Genomic DNA, 14080 nt, shown 5'->3' with positions numbered 1-14080 from the left:
GTTTATTTACCAACACTATATGGATCTGTAAAAACTAAACTTCCGGTAGAATTGTATTGATGCTTGTCAACTAGACGACCATTGCTCCAGTCATCTTGAATAGAAGAGAGATTATAACAATCATTGAGATAAGAGTGACCTAAAAAATAAACAACATCAACAACGTTGGTAACCAAAAACATTCACAACAAGAGAAGTGTGGGTGGAATTGAAACAACAGCAAAAGTATAAGTAGAAAATAGTCAACACTGTGTATAAAAAATATAATGCAAGAAAAAAATAACAACTGTAAAATATCACAACCAAAAAACTAAGGAAATTATAACGAAAATATAAGTAGAAAGAGTTGACACTGTGAAAAAAAACAAATTTGACAAAAACATTGAGTGTAAAATAAGATGACCAAAATAAAACAAAATCGTACTAAAAAACCTGAAATTTTTAAATCAAATACGATAAAACATGTCAATATGTTCAAAACAAGCACAGAGTTTTGACTATGATAATTGGCAATTAAACTTAATATTAAAGTCATCTTTCATTGAGAAAATGAAAATTTGGAGAACAGTGTATTGACTATTTTGTCATTATAATTCTTGTGAAAATAACATATCTGCAAAGTATGAATGTATTGACACTCAATGTGTCTTCAAAAATGAAATGAATTATTAAATATAAGGTAAAATCTTTGATAGTTAACAGAACCTTTGCTACCTTTGCGAAATGTTTCAAGGAAAATCCTTGCAGTAAAAATGAAATGTGGTAGCATACTTAAGTTAGGAGAAAGACAACCTCAGTTATTTTATACAACAGCTTGATAAAATAGTAGAACTAAATTGTATTTTAAAATATTAAATACACAAAAAAATATAAAACAAACATTTTCCCATGGCAGTGATGGAATGAGTTTAAAATATTTTCTTTTAAGTTATTTAGACTAAATCTTAGTGATAAAAGCTATTCATAATACAATACCGCAGCTGTACTAATTGAGCTATCTGGCCACTTACACATCTTCTCCCCAATGACTGAACAGTTTTATACTGTATCATATATGTATATAAATAAAGCAAACATGATATTACATTAGAAATTTTAAGAATCAGAATGAGATGTCTTGACGAGACACTTTCCTAAACTCTTACTACACTATTTACCTTAAATGGACTTGTCCATCTTTTTATCTGGACAAAACCATTCATTTCTTTAAGGGAAAATTTCAAAACATGTACAAACTGAATAGCAAACAGTGCGGACCATGACCACAGAGCTCAGATATGCTGGCTGATCTTGGTCTACACTGGTTACACGGAAAGATAGATTCAGTCAACAGCAGCAGGTTAAAGGTTAAATTCATAAAGAAATGGGAGCAATATAAGGCATTAGAAATGCGCTCAACCATTGCAGTATAAAACTGATTCAGAAGTAATATAAGTAAATCTTATAAGTAATTTTATACAAGTACTTTTAGGGGCACATGCATTTATACAGGCAGATGTAGCGCTCAATGTTTTTAGAAGATATAAACATATACCTTTTGTAACATATCAAAAGGTTCATTTTTTTTTTTAAAACTTTAAATAATTTGAATTTAAATTTGAAGGAAAAAAAGAAAAGTGTCTGAGTTGTGCCCATAAAGATAATAAAATTCTTTCAGTAAGTAGTGAAAAGAGAGTTTATTATATATCGATATATTTTAAAAATAATGTATGATACTGGAAAAAAAAAAAAGTCACATAAATTGTAAAATTGTCAATAATAAAATTTGTCATTCAATTAAAATTGCCCTGACTTAGGGTTATATTAATAGTTTATAGAAAAAATTATAATGTATATTTTACATTTCATTAAATTAAATTGTCTTTAACATTTTTTTAAAAAAACACTTCAAAAAAATTTTAATCTGAAATTTTTAATGTATTCTAAATTAAGAAAACCCATAATAAAGTGTTTTTCTTTTTTTAAAAATAAAAAACATTTTATAGTGTATATAAAAATATTCAAGAAAAAATTTCAAAAAACCAGTAAAAGATTTAACATAATGTTCAAAGTCTCAAAAATTCAAAAAATTAACTTACCTAAATAATTGCATGTAGGGCTTGAAACAGTAAATAAAAATTAGGACAATCAATTTATATACATGGTATAAATTTATAAGAATTTAAAACCCCAGAAATTTATCATTAAATAAAAAAACATCAAAATTTTTTTCCAATTTTCTTTAAAAATTATTTTCCCCTTCATTTTTAATTTTTTTGTTTTTTTTCATTGGTTTTTCTTGTCAAAGGGATACGGGATTTCCCGTGGGTTCAAAAATCTGACGGGTCCCCGCGGGCATTTTTTTAAAAACCAGCCCCCCTGATAAACCCCTAAATTATACCTAAATTTTTTCCTGTGGAAACGTTTTTCAAAATGAAAAATGAAAAATGGGCATCATTTTTTTTCCAATTTTAGATCAAGACGCAACAGAAAAGGGAAAAAATGCTTTTAAAAGTAAATGTTTATTTTGAAAAGTATACTAAAGGAGCACGGAGGCACCTTGCTCGATACTCGGTAATTGGGCTTCTTTTTTACTCCCAAACATAGAAATTAATATTTTTTTTAAAGGTCAAAAAAAAAATTTTTGTATCAAAAAAAACATTAAATATATCGACCTTTTCAATCATTAACTGAAATTGAAAGGGGTTTTTCCAAATTTTTTAATTTCTGTATAAGATTTAAAAATTTGCAGTTTACTTTGAAACAGTCACTTTTTTGATCTGACTGATTGCTCATAAAAATTTTTAAAATGGCCATGTATGTTTTGCATTAATTCATTAAAAAAAAAATGTTTTAAGCCTGGGATAAACTTCAACCCTTGTAGAGTTTATTTTTCTTTGATTCAAACTTGAAACCTTTATTAAAAAGTTTTTTTAAATTTTCCTGCAACTGGGCTTCAATGTAACTACCAAACATCCCAAAATGAACTGTGCATAAAAGGCTTTTTAAAATTTCAAGGATAAAACATTTGAAAGATTTTAGCAACGTTTAAAGCATGGGGGTTGCAAAGTTTTTTGGGTTTTGGGTTTAGCTTTGTTGTTAGAAGAAACAGTAACCCATTCCCCTTCCACGGGGAAAAATGTGGACTTAGTTTTAAAAAATCTTGTAAGGTGCTGGTTAAGGGGAAAAAGGAAAAATCCTCATGATTTAACCACACCCCCCTTAGTGCCCTGTGTAAGGCCCGGGTTTAAAACGAAGCGCAACATATATTCTATGTGGATTTTACGCTCATAAAGAGGAAACAAACCTATATAAACAGATAACAAAAATACAAAAACCGGGGTGAAAATTTTATACGGGATGTCGTCGGGGAAAACTCCCACTTCCCATTCAAAATTAAAATCATATATTTGACATATGTTCATAAAAATCCTAATTATAGGGCCTACTTAAGATTTTTGGGTTTTAAGATATATAATACAGAACAAAAACATTAAACAATTATGCAAAAAGAAACCCTTTGTGAGACAAAAAATTTGGTTTTATATCAAGCTTTTTGAAATGAGGGGTTTAAAATCTTTTGTAAAAAAAAGGGGTATTGTTTACAGATGAGGGCCTTGCGAAGTTGCCTGTACATGCTTTTTAAATTGGACGAAAATTTCCCCTTGTCAGTATTGAGTATGGTTCTCTAAATTTGACAAAATCTCAAAAAAAATTTCATTTTTATTTTAAAAAAATACCAGAGAACCAAATCTGTGCAAGTCTACCATTGGTCAATTATATTCAATTAAAAATACCAATAGAAGTTTAAACTTATGGACTGTACCACATGAAAAAAACGTGCCCTTATTAAATCTTCTGTTTTATTTTTCCAATGACTTCATTCTATTTATTTATTTTTTACTTATAAAAAAATGATTCATAAGTAATCAAAAATTCCCCCTTTAAAAGGGAGAAAAAAATCTAAAATTAAAAAAAGCTAAAAAAAAAACTGATTCTTTCATGATAAACCCTTTAAAAATAAAATTTTTCACAGAGAGTGATATTTGGGGAAATTTCCCCAAAAGAGGGTTTTGTAATTTACCAATTTGGGGAATTCTAGAATATTTTACAGTAATTTTTTCTGCATGTTAAAAAAAATATGACCATATGATCATGGGAATTTTCAAGGATGAAAAAAAATTTTTTGCTTTTATTAATTTATTTTCTTAGAGAGATAGGGAAAATATATATGTTGTATTTTTATGAGTAAAATAAAAGATTGATTTAAAGCTGAAAAAAAAAAAACTTGAAATAAATTTTTTCATTCTTTGGAAATTTTATATTTTAAAAAGAACCAATGAGGTCTAAAACCTAAAAATATAAATTTTAAAACCCTTTTTAAAAATTTTAGTCTAAAAAAAAATATAAAAAGAAAAGGAAATTTTCTCAAAATAATTAAAAATCATTTTTTGGGCTTTTTTCCCCCAATTGACTGCCCCCCTTTTTTTTTTTAATCACTCTTCCAAATTAAAATTTTTTTTTCCTGTAATCATTTCAAACTTTCCTTATTTAAACTACTGGAATTCAATATTTATCTTAAACTTTAAAAATTAAAGATGAAATAAAACTGTTTTTAAAATTAAAACATTAATTTTTTAAAAGGGGAAATTTTTTTTAGAAAAAATAAAAATCTCTTGGAAAATTTATTTTTGAAAGAAACTTGACATTAGGGAGTTTCTTTCCTTAAATAAACCCACCCTTTATATAAAAAACTTTTTTTTAAAACATTAAAAAGCCCCAAAAGTTTTAAAAACTGACCCAAAGAAAATTTCTAAATTCATGCTGTCGTTTATGTATGGGAAAGGTTTTTTGTTTTAAGAGACCGTGGGGTTTTTGTTAATTTGCATTTAACATTTAATTGAAAAGCTTTTTTTAAAGTTTTGCCAATCCTTATATTTTAACCCAAAAAGCATTTTAGGAATAAAACTAAAAGGTTAAAATAGCTTTTTTTATTGGGAATAAAGCCCCACATATATCCTGCCCAACCCATTAAAAATTAAGTTTTTAAAATCAATTTTCATAAAATGTATATTTTAAAAAATTTTCAGTTCAATAAAAGAAAACCTTATATTGAAAAACCCTTTTTTAAATGTTTTGTGAAATTTTTTGTCTATTAAAATTCAAAATTCTTAGTTCGTTTTTTCCCCCTTCAATTTTTTGATAAAATTAAATTGTATCAATTATTTTTCTGGCCACCCATGTTCGCTTACTAGTTTTTAAGGGACAGCATACCCAATCAGAAAAGAAAAAAAACCCTTTGAAATTTTTGAATTCATTCATATTTAAACAGCTTTTTTTTTTAAAATTTACATGTATATGCAATAAAAAATTTTTCGATTTTAAAAATTATGTATTTTTTTTTTAAAGAACAGACAACTTTTCCTTTAATCTAGAAAGCTGTTAATAAAGTGTTTAAATTTTTGAGATAAAGTGGCCAAATTGCAAAATTTTCGACGTACTTCCAGTAATTACCCAGTAAGCTTCATATCAATTTTGATGTAAAGTCGTAAAAGTAAAAAAATTTTGACCCCTACCATCGCTTCATTTATCTTTAGCTCCCCAATTGCCCTATCCTCTGCTCCCATGGAATAAAAGGTGGGTCAAAGGTCAAGCTGAAATGAAAAAGTTATAGCAATTTTTGATGCTTTATGAAAATTTTAAAAATATTTACCCGGAATGTATGTCAACCTTCAGAAATTTGGTAAAAGGTAACAACTTTTTCCCCTTTGGTAATTTTGGCACTGGCGGTACCTGTTAAACCATATAGTTATATTCGAATATGCAGAAATTAAATTCATTTGGGATTTTTAATTTCAAAGAAATCGCTTTTTAAAGGTTAATGCGTTAGAAATTTTTCTGATGATTTGAAAGTTTCCATGCTTTTCCCGGGGCAAAGGGGGTTTGTAAAGTCCATAAACTGTGAATAAAGAATGAAATGTTTTTAAATTTTTAAAGCAACAACAACCAAAGGGAGGTTTTAACAGTGGACTTTTTAAAATTTTAGCCAAAAGGTTTTAATTTTAAAATTTACTTTAAAACAAAATTATGTTTAGAAAATAAATTCCTCAAACCCGTCCGTATCAAAAATTGTAAAAATTTTTTTAATTTCATATACCCACTTCAATTATTTAAAATTGCAAATATTTAAAAATTATTTTTAAAAAAATAAAATGCAGGAAAAATGCAATTTAAGTATACTTTTAACAGATAATACTATTATTGAAAAAAAGTCAATTTTGGTTCCCCAATTTTCCTTACCCCCCTAAATGTAAAAGTTTTTAATTTATTTCATACAGAAAAAAATTTTTGGGGGATGGACAAAAATTTTTCTATTTCATTTGATTTAAGGGTTATCCCAAAATTGGGGGTTTTGGAGTGAAGTTTTCATATTTTTACCCCTTTTCATTATTCATAAAAAATACGCCCCTAAAAGCCCATCTGGTACAAAAAAAAAATTAATACAATTATGAAATCCCCACCAGACAAATTTATATTGATGTACTATACCAAAGAAAAATTCAGCCCAGTCTTAATCTGTGGGTTCTAAAAAACTGTCCCTTTTGGGAAACAAACTTTTGAAATTGTATTTTTTAAAAAATACTAAAAAACCCTTACCCCTTTAGGCTCCAAAAAGAAAAAAATTTTTTTTAAAAAAATTTTCTTTTTTCTTGCTTTTTTCTCCTCCCCCCGTCCGGCATGTAGCCCGTCGGTCTGCTTTTTTTTTTTTCCCCCTTTTCTTAGTTTTTAGTCCCCTTAATAAATTTTTTTAAAAATTTACTCACGGGAATCTATAAACCACCATTTGCTTCTTTTGGCATTAGGATTTTTATTTTTATAGTGATTTGGGTTTTTTGGGTAGTTTTCAAAATACTTTTTTTTGGGCCTTTTTGATATTTTTATGAATGTTAGTTTACAATCCCCCCAAAATTTTAAAGTAAAAGGGAAACGTTTTAAAACCCTTATTCAATGTTTTAAAACCTACTTCCCCTTTCAAAAGAAGAAACAAATTATTTCCCAAGGTTTTAAGGTGATTTTAAATTAACAAAAAAAGGGTTTCCCTTTGGGAAAAAGGAGGGGCCAGAAAATTTTACTTTCAGCAGCAAAAAATTTTATGTTTAAATAAACACATACAGAAGTTTTCAAAAATTTTTTAATCTAAAAAATTTACTTACTAACAGTTTTCCCTAAGGGAAAATCGCTTTGGTTATTTTCCCCAGGGTTTCGCGCTGTTAATTTAAAAATTTTTCCTTTTTTAGGTTTTTTTTTTTAAAATTTACAGATATAAAATTTCAACCCCCAAAGTTTTAAACTAAACTAAATCAAAAGAGGTAGGTATTTAAAGATATTTAAAAGGGATAAATTTTGTTTCTGATATTTGTTTTTTCTATCCCCCAGGCTTTATAGAATTTTATTCCCCATAAATAAAAGGTTCTACTTAACATCCCAACTTAAGTTTAAAATTTTGAATGTTTTCCCTTAAATCTTTCTAAACCCAAAGGGTTTTAAACCAATCAATTTCATGAAATAAAGGTTTAAACCATATGTTTGGTAAAAAAGGGGAAAAATTTTTTCCCCCTTTGATTTTCAATTTTTGTAAATTAACCCAAAAATAATTTGTTTTTTTCCTATTTTTTCCTAAATGAACAGTCAGCCCCTTTTTTCCCCCATAGTTTAATTAGTGTTTTTTTTTAAAATAAAGAAAAAATTTTGCATCCCCATAAAAAAATAGAAAATAAGAAAAAATAAATTTTCATAAAATTTATAAAATATTTTAAAATACAATTGAATCGAAAAAAATTAAAAAAACCTATTTTGCTAAAAAATTTTGGGCTAATTTTTAAAAGTATGTCCCAGTGTTTGGGGGGAAATGAAATAATATTTTCTATGTTAAAATTTAAGGGCCCAAAAAAAAGGTTTTTTTAATTTTTAAAAAATAAAAAAGCTGTAAAGCTTACACTTTCCTTTTCACTAGATTATTTACTGTTAAAAAATTTTGGGACATTTTTGTAGTCTATTTTAAACCACTTTAAAATGACCAAGGGAAAGTCTGGGAATTTCTTTGTTTTTTTTTCGCAAAACCTGCCCTGGTTTTGAGGGGGAAACCCCTTTGGTTTCCCTCAGGCATTTTAAATGAAAAAAATTTTTAAAAAATTCATATATCCTTTAAAAAATTTTTTAAATTAAAATGTAAGAAATTTTTATAATGTTTTAAATTAAAAATTTTTTAAACCCCATTTATAAAAGGTTTTAAATTTTAAATAGAATTACAAAGGGTTGTTTTTTTATTACAGTACAAAATACTTTTACTTATAAGTCTATCTAAGGAAGTTAAAATAGCCCTTCTTTGTTTTTTTTTGCTAAATTCATTTATAATAGGGTTTGTTTGCAAAATTAAAGAACTTTAAAAGGAAATCTTTACAATACTCCCTTAATTTTTTTAATTTTTTTTTTTTCATTTAAAAGTTCCTGGTTTTTAAATTTTAAAATTTTCATTATACTTAAATTTTTTAAGATATCAATTTTTTCTTTTAATGTAAAAATTTTGTACATATAAATATAATGATAAAATTTAACGGGCATTACTTAATCCCATCATGTTTCCCCAAAAGTTCTAAAGTGGGCCAGGGGGCCAAAAAAAAGAAAACCGGTGAAAGTTTTTTTTATTAAAGGCGAGCCCGAGCGGGGGGAGGGGGAGTGCGGAGGGGTTTTCCCCCCCGTGGGGGGGGGGGGGCCCCCCCCGGAAAATTTTGTTTTTTAAAGATGCAAAAGGGGCATTTTGGTGATTCTGGTCCCTTTTTTTAGGTTGTCTGACCTGGTTTTTTTTGGGAAGTTTGGCTCAGACTGAAATTGTAACAGAAAAATCAAATTTTACTCAGAAAAAAAAACTTAATGACATTTATAGTTAACAACTAAACAATATCAGAGCCTGATTCAGCCGGAATCTGGTCATCCATGGCTAATGCATGAAGGGCATTTTGATAGTATCTGCTTCGATAGCTTTCTTGTGTCTCAACTCCACACATTGCATTCAACGTCTTGAGGGTTGTGGTTTTAGCAGGTCTGTTAAAAGAAAATACATGTAATATAAGTTTCCTAACAGCAGCATATTGACTTTAATCAAAAATATCAAATACAGGAATGAGCCTAAAGTTGATTAAGCCTGGCTGACTTAATTTAAAATTATTTATTTACTTCATTAATTTAATACCATTCGTCTTATTCTTACTTATTAAAGATCAAGCAATTATTATACTTGCTTAGCCTCCACAGTGCAATGTAAGCACAGAGTTACATGATGAACTCTTTTCCACAGCACTGGCCCCACGCTCAACACGCATTTGACAGCGGCTGTGTAAGGCATCTGTGCCAACTGAACCATATTATCTAATCCAAGCTTGAACACTGCTTGCTCCTCACATTTCTTCATGGACATAGTGTGCAGGGGAATTTCTCCTTAATGCAGCTGGGTATTTTCCATCTTCCATGTGAAATTTTAAATTCTGCCATCTCAAGCAAGCTTCTTCAGGATGATGTTTAATTTATTCAGGGATTTTAATTTCTTGCGGCCTTGCTCAGCAACGTTGCATCAGCCTTTTGCAGGTTATGTTGTTGGCGTCAAAGATGAAATGCTTGTTAAAAACGGAATGCCTCACTGAATCACGATCATGCTGGTTGTAATGCTTACGATAGGTTCCATTTGTAGTTAGATAGGAACTTTCTTGTTTGGGTCATACTCGATAGTTCATTTCGAGTTCACATAGCACACCAGGTTTTATTGCTGCTCAAGTTATCAAAACATTGACATTATACTCTATGTTTTGAAGGAGTGATTTTGTACTTGACAAAGCTGGTTTTATGAAGATGTAAGCATGATGAATCTTCTGCAATGCTTGCTAGGCATAAGGTGAGGGCAATATTGAGTTTAAAAGTAACATTACACTACCAAATGGCGCATTGTTCATGCGTTTCAGTAAGCATGTGCTGTGGCAATCAGATTCATGAAGCTGTTAAGTTGTCTATTAAAGCAACATAGTTCTTTGCAAAACACTTGCAATCTTTGCCAGATTGAACCACCTGTGTTCTACAGCTTTCTGCAATTCTAACAGCAGATTTGTTTTCCTTTATTTTCTCCTGCTTCTCGGGGTACTTTCCCAGGTTGATTTATGTAGACTTTACACACTTTGACAAGCAGTGCACAACGTTTTGAGGCATATTCTAGCCATTTCCATACTGTACAATATTTGTTCTATGAGAAATGTATTAATCATCATTTGCATCACACATGCTAAGGCTTGCGATGCTGATACAGTGGACCTAACAGTTTGGAGCAAGTGCCTGACAAGCTTACCCATCCTTTTTGGCTGTCTTAACATGCTCCGTCTGAGCCAAACCCACACAGATTGTCTGTGCTAAATGGCAGGAACTCAATTCTTGAACAATACCTCGTGTTGTTGCTGCATTAGCACTGTGAGAGTTCACGCACTCTTGCATTCAGGAATTGAATGTCGAACTCTCCTGGTGCATCACATCCAGCGATAAATCAGCAATTGTATCCATGAAGAACAGTCGGGTAAACTCGTCAACGATAGGCACCACTTTGCTGTTTTAACAATTTTCAACCACTTATTTTAATATCTTGTCCACAAGAGCCTTTCATTCTTTTGACTACGTTCACTCGCGTTCTAAAATGTATTTCATTGCTAACTCCATCTGTTTCTGTAACTCAATCCGCGCAACAATTTTTTTGTTAGCTTACTTCTTCCTTCCCTAACCAGTACTTGCTAAAAAGGCATTAAATGTCACTATCTTTGCTCTGCTTTTACTTCCCTGTCATTGAACCAGGCTGGTTCGTCAGCTCAAGTCACATAAAGTTATATATGACCCGTGGAGGTTGATGATCAAAATATGGCACTATGTTAGTTGTTTGATGGTCTGATATTTGAATGTGTTCTGTTTATTGAAACTTATTGGCTGTATTATGGTCTTACACGAGTAGACAGGAAACATCCATTTCCTTCGACATTACACAGCCACCAGGATAACTGTTCATCCTGGTAAGAGTTTTTCTATCAGTGAGCATGCATGGCGAAAAATCTTCACTTCCTTTTTTCTTTTTTCATTGGCCAGTACACTTGGTGCTCTTTTCACTACGTATTCTTTTTAGCTCAATTTCTCCAGAAGTTCACTGCACACACCCGGAAACAGGTATATAAAACTATGGTTTGCATCACTCAAAGAATCCTCTAGTTGTTCTTCAATAGCTCACAGCTTCAGCTTTACTTAATTCATTTTTTTGTCTTTATACAGATTTCACAGGGTCAGAGGCATGTGATTCAGACTTGTTATTGTTGTTGTCAGTTTTGAAATCTGAGGCAAGTTGCTGATGGAACAAAGTTATCTTTCAACGCTGCAGGTGTTTCTACATTTTCTGAGTCTCTACTGTTGGCTTAGGTCAATTCTAAAATGAACAAAGTTTTTTGTCTATAATGCTTTTGATACATTATTATGAATTGTGAAATTGTTTGGTATGTGTTTAATTTGTTTTAATTTTTTTCTTTTTTTGCTTTTTGCACCAGTATGAAGTTTACATCTTTTTTCCTTGCAAAAACTGTTTTTGCCTCTACTGTGATATGGTGATATAACTTATTTATTCTTTTGAAGTATATTTATATCTAATGTTATAATTCTTTTAGTGATCTGTTATGACTTGGATCTTTTACATGACCTTGATATTTTATAAGATAATTCTTACATTATTATAGGGCTCTATCTTTTGTGTTTTCTGCATATTATTTAATGTATTGAAAGTTGTTCCAAATATTTTAAAATGATCTAATACTTTATTTGCAAAAATAAAAATTCTACATATTATTGAAAAAAGGATGGCACTAGTTTTGAAGAAATATTTAATTTAATTTTTATATTAGCCTATTACAGTATAGTTGTTAGGATCTACCTGTATTTCCATACTAATCGATCTATAGTGTACGTCCATGCGATAGATTTTCTAACAAGATCACTCTAGGCTAATATCAATTTTATTTCGTGAAAATAGGATTCAAATCATGTTCAAATCAATTAAATTATATAGAAAGCGTAGTAACAATTTCAATTTCGCTTGTACCGACATTCAATGACGTAGCCTCGTAGGTCAGAACTGATTTAAAAAATGTATTACAATTGACGCTTTTTACTTTGTAACAAATGATGTAAACCTTAGAAAAAAGGTCCTCAAAGTACCCTGTTCTTTCTCCAAGCGATTGAAGCGTTTGTTGTCTCCGATTGTCTTTATTTTCTTCTTCGGAGGGCCTGAATTTTGCAGTTTTTGACCTATTCCCCAAAACAACACTTACGGCATGCGTTATCGCTGACATACAAATTTTACGAAAATACATTGGTAACGTAAACTTACGGAAAGGACGGTCGTTTTCTTTCCGCTGGTTCGATTGTTAATCCCGAAACGACGGAAACAGTAAAAAAATCGATCAGGCGCGCCGATTATAGACGATAAAAATAGATAATACGCTAACCGTTGATGCGCAAAGCATGCTTGGATTACACATATTGTTTTTGTTTACGATTCGGAGACCACCCAGTAAAAGAAAAAAACTACAAGGATTTTTTTGGGGGTTTATTTTATGTTTGCAAAAAGTACCCCGGGGGAGACTGGCAGTAGTGGGGTTTTTCCCCCGACCCCCGGGGGTTTAGGAGAGCACTGTTAAATGCTACAACGGGTTTTTAAAATTTCATTAATATCTCTTTATCAGTGGGCCCTTTTTTAAAAAATGAAAAATTTTTATAAAGAAGTAAAAAATTTATTGAATAAGTCAAGCAATTTCTGTTATTCATAATTGTTTTAAAAGTTTTTTTATTTATAAAAATTTCACCCCAAGTTTTTATTCTCATTTTGAAAAAAAAAACAAAATATTTTTCTTGGGGAATGTTTAAAACCCAAAAATGAAGACCTTCAGTACTGTAGCTAAATGAAAGAAAAAAAAGTTTAACAATACTGTAAAAGTGCTTTTTTATTTCCTTTAATTTTTAAAAAAATGTACAGGAAAAATTAAAAAACACTGGTAAAATTTGCAGAAAATTAAACTTTTAAACTTTAATTTACGTGTAAAATTTAAAAACATAAAATTATATAATTGAATATGTTTATTACAAAAAGTATTTTATAAAAATAGCCCCAAAGGGGACGATTACAAACGTGATTGATACTGCATTTACACTGTACATTTTTTGCTTTAGCTGCCTTTTTCTGATCAATTTTTGTATAGTTAACACATAAAATAGTTTAAATTACCGCATTTTTATACCAATTTTCAAAAAAAATGTGTGTTAAATTATCCCCGGGAAACCCCTTTTCAAAAGGAAACTACTCCACCATTTCACATTGACTTCAGCGTGTGTTTCAACCCCTTTAAAAAGAAAAAAATGAAAGGTTAACCATTGTGATGCAATTTGTAAAAACACAGCCTTGTTTTTTGTCTGCGGAATCAAAAAAAAATATTTTAATCGGGAAAAATTAAAAATATTTGTATTTTTTCGTATTGATAAAACATGTAATAAAAAATGAATAGTGTGATATCAGTGATTTTCCTACTTATATAACAGACTACGAAAAAAGGCCTCTTCCCAATTGAAATTTTCTTTAAAATCATGCAGTTTTCCCAAAAATTTGAACTTAGACCAGCTTTTTTACTTCCCAAATCAGCAATTTTAGCGATAATTTTTCCCAAAATCAAGAGGCTTAGGCCTCTTCCCAATTAACTTATTATTAAATTATAATTAGCGAAAAATCACTGGATTTATTGGAAAAAAAAAAGTTGTTTTTTTTGTCAAAAATCAGTTATAGATAAATTTCATATTTTAAAGTAAAAAAATTTAAGGAAAAGTAAAATGAAAACTTTAAAAAAAAAACAGTTTCGTTTTTGAAAAAAGAGATATTCCCCAATCATATTTGTCCACCATACTTTCACTTATAAAAGTGTGTTTTTCATACCCCACAAAAAATGAAACAAAATTTTCCAAACGAGAAAAAAAAGGTAAACAGTTG

At 29.6% G+C, this 14080-nt stretch overlaps 1 protein-coding gene across 4 annotated transcripts in view; it reads right to left on the bottom strand.

Moving 5' to 3' along the window:
• The window catches only part of LOC132758163 (anoctamin-4-like), a gene marked incomplete at its 3' end in the record, with an annotated part of 45626 nt that extends 45429 nt beyond the window's left edge, over window positions 1-197 (bottom strand). For all 4 annotated transcript variants that reach the window (XM_060749700.1, XM_060749698.1, XM_060749699.1 and 1 more), the window contains 1 exon segment: window positions 11-197. In XM_060749700.1, coding sequence (XP_060605683.1) covers window positions 11-182 — 172 coding nt within the window.
• Window positions 198-14080: the final 13883 nt, after the last annotated feature.

Source organism: Ruditapes philippinarum, unplaced genomic scaffold (genome assembly GCF_026571515.1).
Source record: "Ruditapes philippinarum isolate M1 unplaced genomic scaffold, ASM2657151v2 ctg5012_1_1_1_1, whole genome shotgun sequence".
Classification (NCBI taxonomy): domain Eukaryota; kingdom Metazoa; phylum Mollusca; class Bivalvia; order Venerida; family Veneridae; genus Ruditapes; species Ruditapes philippinarum.
The sequence above is the reverse complement of the archived record's forward strand: the minus strand, read 5'-3'. Positions and strand labels throughout refer to the sequence as shown.